General features: G+C 38.7%; 1 protein-coding gene across 12 annotated transcripts in view; it reads left to right on the forward strand.

The window, feature by feature from the left end:
* The window catches only part of KDM6A (lysine demethylase 6A), a 148,443-nt gene extending 141,256 nt beyond the window's left edge, over positions 1-7,187 (forward strand). For 6 of the 12 annotated variants that reach the window (XM_058419560.1, XM_058419564.1, XM_058419563.1 and 3 more), the window contains 3 exons: positions 3,245-3,371; positions 4,303-4,473; positions 4,735-7,187. In XM_058419560.1, the coding sequence (XP_058275543.1) occupies positions 3,245-3,371; positions 4,303-4,473; positions 4,735-4,791 (355 nt within the window). In that variant the 3' untranslated portion in view covers positions 4,792-7,187. The other 6 variants (XM_058419562.1, XM_040088815.2, XM_040088837.2 and 3 more) reach the window with 3 other exon arrangements.
* The last annotated feature ends 370 nt before the right edge of the window (positions 7,188-7,557 follow it).

The raw sequence follows: 7,557 nt of genomic DNA on the forward strand, positions 1-7,557 counted from the left end.
CTATGGATTCCTTGTCTTCAGGAAGAACCATCAGGCAAGCGGCTGTTGTCCACAGCACCTGGATTTTCTATGTCCAAAATGGAGACATTTGTCAGTTCAGTATATGGGAATGTATGCATGTGTATAAAAATGCTGGGAAAAAATAGTAATTTTTGATAGAGCTGGTTGGATGGTTGAATTTCATCTTGGATGGCTGGCTTCATTGTCATCAGGAAATAAAAATAAGTGACACAGCTGGCATCTTTTTGCTGAGCGCAGGTCTGTATAAAATTGCATATCAAATATACATAAAGTGTTTAGATAGTTTTGACTTCTGTCTCTGGGATTTCTTAGGTATCAGCATAGCACAAAAGATCAGCTCTTGGAAAATGACAAAAAGTAGCTTCTAATTAAATTGTAAAGATGAATACAAATACGTCTTAGTGGGTTATGTGAAAGTAACCACTGCAGAGGCAATAAACTAAAATTTGAGCATAGATATAAATATCGGGAACCAGTTTAGTGATGAAAAGAAATGGAGTAGGAGAAGGGAAAAAGGAATAGAAGAAGGAAACTTTGCTTTTGGAAGAAGTCTGATACCTCATTATATTTTTAGTTAATGTGCAGTTCAGTGCTGTCTTGCAAGATAAAAGTCAAAGAGCAAAATCTGAAACTTTCTTGTGAGATGTTTTTTGAAGATTTGATTTTAACAGTAGAAGCATGAGCAGGAGCACAGCAGAAAAAAATTATTTAAAACTTGGCTGAGGGAGGACAGCCCTCACGAAAAGAAAAATTAACTGCAAACCTCTTAGATGGAAGCCAGGAGAACTTTTAAAAATGCATCTGAGGAAGAGAAGAATTTTAGAGGTAGAGCGAACATAGTAATAAAGGCTTAAAAAATTAATTCCAAAGTAACTGAAATACTAAGTTCTATTACAGAAATAGTTTCAGAAATGTAGAAGAACATGACATGAGAGAAATTATTTTGCACAAAATCATGAAGTTAGGTAAAATACTTTTCAGTACCAGGGAAAACGTATTACTGGAAGGTACAAAGAGGTCGTTTCTGCATTGCCATTGGGATGGTCTGTGCACTTTTGAGAAGTTTTACTGAATATCCAAATATTCAAATGGATTTATCACTGCCATTCTAGAAATAATCAGGATTATGGCCATTTTTAATCCTCTTATGTTGAATATTTGAATTTGACTGGACATGGTTTACTCATATCTTTATGCCATACTTGCAGGGAATTTGAGAGGGGGATGGTCTAGATTTTCTTCCCGTTGAATTCTTACTGTACCAGAATAAAAGCAGGCCTGCAATACTAAAAGCTGACCCCATTGAACTCGCACAGTCACTTTGCTAGGAACCTTTTCGGCTTTCTTAAGGCCTCTCAAACTTCAGGAAGTTGTGGTTCATATTCACAGTGATAGTTGGTATCCTTTCTCTCATATTTAAACACATGAAATAGTTAATATCTACGTTTTCAAGTGCTATTACTAGGACCTGAATTTTATCCAAGGAGGGGGAGTTCACCTTCAAGCTATTGCTCTCTACTTTGTTTGCAAATTTGGCAAACATTGTGGCAGGGTTAGTGGGTTACATTCTGGGCAGTTCTTTGTTCACAGCTGTAAAGGCTTTGAAAATAACACTTTGAAAAGTCTCTGGAAGTGAAGAGTGGAGAACAATGGTGGCAGGTGTGCAGGTGTGCTTGCAGTTACTCTTTGGGGTGCCCAAAGACTTTCCCAGCTAACAGCAGAAGAGAAGAATGGTAGCTTTTAAGTTTATTTTAAATAATCAGGCTGTAGTGCATAAATGAATGGTTTTCCAAAATTCCTGAGCATGTCAGGAGCACGATAACCCAACTCAAATGAATTAATAATTAATTTATCACCTAAGGTTGGCCTTAAGATCATAACTCACATTTACACCAAAGTCCAAAAATGTTGAAGGAGTTACAGCCTATTGAGCTATGTAATTTTCTTGAAATTGGGTACATGAAAATAAGATGTTTAACAGAAACACACATTCAGTTTTGTGTTATCCTGCAGTGAGGGTGTTAGTGAAGCCATAGTGAAGATGAACAGTATGAGTGTAAAACAAAAGCAGAGCGTTTCAGAATCCTGAGATTCTATTAACTGCTTGGAAACACATGAAAGAAACGTGGTGGTTTTTTAAAACTGAGAATGTATGTATTGCATGTTTCAGGCTTTAAAATGGGAGAAGGATCAAGTTGAAAACATTTGATAGAACTCTTGAGCACTTTGTTTTCTGTCCAGTGTTTGTTTTTACCATTAATTTTTTTTGAATCTTCCTTCTGCATCTAATGAGCATGTAACGTAACCACCCTGTGGAGGAGAAAATTGAAGGCAGCAAAGGCTGCAGCTGAAATAAATAGGGTAGCTGAGAGCTAAAATTATTGTAAATAACACTGTAATTTAGAAATTTGGCGACCTATTTTGCCAGCTTTTTTTGAAGAACATACGTAGTTTATAAAATGCTAGAAAACGAGTTACATTTTCTTGTAAGGAAGAGAACTGTGTAAAATTGTGATATAAAATTATTCAGGGTTTTTTTGCCTTTACAGGGGGTATGACAGAAAATGGTGGGGTTTAATTTGACATTTGAACAGCTCTTCTCTTCACTTGTAAAATAAGTGCCAGAATTATTTTTTGTGTTGATTTTTTTTTTCCTCCTCCTAATACCAACCTGTCTGTTCTTTTTTCTTTTGCATGGTAGAAGATACATGTTCATAGATTCTGTTTCCACTGTGTGTAAAGTGATTCCTGGCAGAACTTGAGATGATAAAATTTAGTTGTGCTAAGAAAGTAACAGGAGTTTGGGGATGTTAAAAGAATCCCTTGGATCAGGCTATAGTCACACAAAATGTAAACAGCTATGCTGAATTTGGCAGTTCAAGGTAACTTTTTGGTGAAAAATATATGGTTCAGAATAAAATAGGAGGATTGCTTTTGAAAACACGTTGTTCTATTGTGCTTAGTAGAGCATTCATGTGTTTCAGTCAAAAATTAAAGGTACAGCCTGTTCGCAGGGCAAGGGGCAGTCCTGAAAGAGGTCCATAAGCACAAGGTCTGACTTTTCCCTAAGCCATGAGTCCAGTGATTCTTTCTAGGCAGCTGTTTCTGCAATCCCAGAGGAAGAGCAAGCTCCAAGTACAGGGTCTTGGAAGAAACTGAAGCTTTCTTGAGTTTTGCTGTATGGTTAGTGTTGAACTGAACACACAACTGCTTTTGTTTGCAGGTACTGCCTGTTAAGAACTCTCAAACAGTGTCAGACACTGAGGGAAGCTCTGATTGCTGCAGGAAAGGAGATTGTCTGGCATGGACGAGCAAAGGACGAGCCAGCTCATTACTGTAGCATTTGTGAGGTCAGTAAAACGTGTTGGGTCATCTACTCTTGTAATATTTATTTAAATTTGGCCCTGTCTTTTGCAGTTGATGATGTTTAAATTTTCCTTTTAAGCTGCAGCATCTGCTCTGTGCTGTAAGTGCATCTGTGTGATGCAGTACTGCCTTCCAGGAGCTCGTCCAGATGTTTTTCCAGACATGGGCTGGATTTTGCTGAAGGCTCTCCCGCAGTACTTCCACAACATTGTTTTTCACTAGGTCGATTTTCAATTCTCAGTTATTATAAAATGTTGTTATCCCTTCTGCATAAAATTTGATCCGCTGAGCTTCATTTTGAAGTTATATCTCCATTTCAGAAGTCAACAACACACCCAAAAGAGAGAGAACTTAAGTCCTTTTTTTCTGCAGGACACAGCTTTTTGCTGAATTTTTTTCATTCTACTTATTTTTAATAGTTGCTTTAAAGTACCTGGATAATAGTTTTCCTGAAGCTTAAAAGAAAGTAACATTTTCCTACCCCCTGAAAATCAGTTTCTAGTTATCCTCAAACAGAGCCTCTTGGACAGGATGAGCATGTGGCTCAGTAGTAAGGAAATAAATAACAAATTTCTTTAGCAGACAGTCAAAAGGAAAGATAAGTGTAATTGTTTGAAATCTCCACCTTACTGAGTAACCCCTGTTCAGCAAATGAATCCTGGTTTGTCAGTATTGACCCAAAGCTTTCCCATGGTGCTGTTCATGCAGACATCCTAAGTGTAATATTAGCAGTTTTACACTGCTTCACTTTTCTGCCCGAGCCTTAGCAGAATAGATTTTCCCTGAACAAATCTAATTTTTCTCTTTGCATGCACAGGGCAAGGTTGTAAATCTTTAAGGAAACACAGCTTTCGTGGTTTTAACTTTTTAAAAAATGAAATTGTAACGCTTGGCTTTCTGTTTCCTGTCTAATAGGTGGAAGTCTTTGATCTGCTTTTTGTCACTAGTGAGAGCAATTCTCGAAAGACCTACGTTGTACATTGCCAAGACTGTGCACGAAAGATAAGCACGAACCTGGAAAACTTTGTGGTGCTAGAACAGTACAAAATGGAGGACTTGATGCAAGTCTATGATCAATTTACATTAGTAAGTCAAATTAATAAGTGGGTGCATAAATACATTATTTGTAAAGCAGTTGTAGACTGTCTCGGTGCTCCGTTGTACGAGTGCCGTGGACTTTCTGATTCAAATGGAGGTTTGGGTTGTGTGTGATATTTGCAGAACAAAACCTGAAGAGTCAGAATTGTGTGAAATACTGCAGTAACTTACTGCAGAGCATAACCACTGAGTTTTCAGGAAAAGTATGATGTTACAATTCATAAAGTTGTGGCTTTAAAAATCCAATAGAGATCACCTGAAGACCATAACTGGATCAGATGGAGATGGGAAGAATCAGGACAGTGAAGCTTGGAGAAACTAGCACCAGGTTCAAGAGCATCTCTAATACATTGGTTGTGGTATGAAGTCAGTATAGCAGCAGAGCATCCTATGCACTCAGACCCTTCCTTCCCCTTCCCCAGCCATCCCCTCCCAAATCAGCGCTGTCCTTCTGCTTAGCAAGTGGATGCTCTCAAACAGTTCTCTCTCTTGGCTTGGGGCCTCCTTTGCATTTCAATTTAAAGCAAAAAGCCTCTTTGCCATTGTAGCTCTGTGCTATATATGGCAGCCTCCTGCTTTGAACTGTGTCAGCACAACTGTCCTAACATTTCACCCAGGTTTCATTGTTCCAGGCAAAGATGGCTTTTTTGTAACCACGATGAAAGCGATGCTGGATGTTATTTATAAGCCTTGGCTTTCTGTCGAAGGAGACAAACATTGGACTAAGTGTTACGGGGATTTCATGTTGGATTTAATATGACAGCCCAGTAAGGGCTGTGCCTTTTGATTCATTTCCAGGTGCTGAAGAAAACGTGTGTTTAGTAACTTCATGTATTGGTAGCATGCCAATTTGTGACCTTATGAGTTAAGGCCTCGAGGTTTGTCAGTAGAGGCTGGCGAGAGTGTGGGACCATGTCCTCTGAATTTAATTCTCTTCATTAGTCCCACAGAGCCTGGGTTGGTTGAACATCAGTTCACGCTTCTAGGAGGTCACTGTCATTATAGTCTGTGAAATGCTGCAATTTCAAAGTTATATTATCTGTTATAGAAAAACATATAAACACCTGTTCTCAGATACTTCATCCAGTTGAGTGGAAAGGGGGAAGAATGTTCCTGTATGGAGATGAGATGGAGGGAGGGGTATTTAATTGTCTGTTCCTGTACATTATATAGGTAACAGTGATGATACTGTCCCTAGAACAAGGGTTCTCAACCTGTGAGTAGCTCCTTCCCCCACCAAAGCCTAAGGCTGGGGCCCTGAGGGACGTTGATAATTGTTCTTGTGTGAAGTTGGTGTGCCATTCATTTCTCTCAGAGGGGATACACAGTCAGTTGGGAATAGTCATAGCCCAGAAGTGACATCTCTCAGATGTAGGAGGAGAGTTAAGGTTTGTTGTGGATCACAGGATGAGGATAATCTCAGTTGGCAAAGGTGCAATAGGCCAAAGAGAAACTGGGGTAAAGTACCAGGAGCAAACACAGGGATGAGCCAGCGTTAGAGTTCCATAGCTGGGTTCTCTGGTGTGATCTAAAGTGTCTTTAAAGACTGTGAGCGGCTTTTTGGAGGGGTTCCACTGATGAGCAGGAAAAGAGGAGAAAATGCCATCAAAGACTCAGTACTTGGATGGAATGCCACAAGGTGCAATACTGGGAAGCAGTTACGTGTCTCCTGACAGCAGGCAGGAACAAGACACCTCACTTCAGTCCTGAGACACTTTGTCCCCATGTAGATAATGAGACCCTTTCCACAGATACCTTAACTTCAGGAGGGTACGTTTTTGCTCAGGTAGAGGAGGAAAGGGAAAATGAAGCCCACAAAGGCTTTGGAGAACCACAAATGGACCATCTCCCCATTGGCAAACAGGTTGAGAATCCCTGTTCTAGAGTGTATAAAGAGATACCTGTATCGAGGCTGCAAGGAGCCCTTTGCTGCCACAGTGGCTACTCACATCACATCATATCAACACAGACATCCCCACAGCATACTCCAGTCTGCAGTACAGGCAAAATCCTAATGCAGAGTGTTCATAAAATACATGTTGTGTTTGAGGAAGGTGGAAAAAAATGCCACTGTTCTCTCAAAAGAGTCCTGAAGTGTAAAAAGAAATAGTGTGCGTGACTTTTAAACTCTCATGGTTACAGTTTGTGCAGGTCTTAGTTAAACACAGAGTTTTGACCCTTGTAGAAAAGGTAATTTAATGTTTTCTCTTTCAGGCTCCTCCATTGCCATCCTCCTCATCTTGACATTTTTTCATGGACATTAAATGAAAACTTTTCTGATATTCAGGAAGTGACCCAGTTCTGCACCACTGATTTTTGTAGCTATCCCGTAAGGCTGCTGGCTGAAAGCTGTGTCTATGCAACCTTCCAAGTGCGGAGTGTCAACCAACTGGACAGGAGAGAGCACTGCCTCCTACTCCAGAACTCAAAACAAATAAAGCTCATCCAGCTGTACTTCAAAAAAATAATTCCATGTTTTGTATATATCTGACAAAACTGGCAACATTATACAGACTACTGACTTGAAGACCACCTCTTTTGTATTTCTCTGTTTCTGGGCTGATGAGTTGGTTTCATCCATTTTTCCCCCTTCAGAATTTCCCTTGGAAAAAGTACTAGCTTAGCTGGTCATTTCTTTGTAAGGTAGTTAGAAATTAAAAGTCATTCTTTGGGCAACTTTTTTTTTCTTTTTTTTTTTTTTTTATTTTTTTTTTTTTATTTTTTTTCTTTCCTTTTTTTTTTTTTTTTTATGTGAAGAGTTAGGTGATATAAATTTTTTACTGCTTTTATGTTTTTCTGTCTTGTTTTGAAACCATGACGGTTACACTTTTGGTTCCTAAATAAAATTTAAAACAATTAACAGCCAAGTCACAAAGATAAATGGGTTGCACATAGACTAAGGAATAAACTTCAGATTTGTGATTTTTGTTTCTAATCTTGATGTAAATTTACACTATTTATAAATACATATTTATTGCTTGAAAATATTTGTGAATGGAATGCTGTTATTTTTTCCAGATTACCTGCCATTGAAATTTTAAGGAGTTCTGTAATTTCAAACACTACTCCTAT

Source organism: Hirundo rustica, chromosome 2 (genome assembly GCF_015227805.2).
Source record: "Hirundo rustica isolate bHirRus1 chromosome 2, bHirRus1.pri.v3, whole genome shotgun sequence".
Classification (NCBI taxonomy): Eukaryota; Metazoa; Chordata; class Aves; order Passeriformes; family Hirundinidae; genus Hirundo; species Hirundo rustica.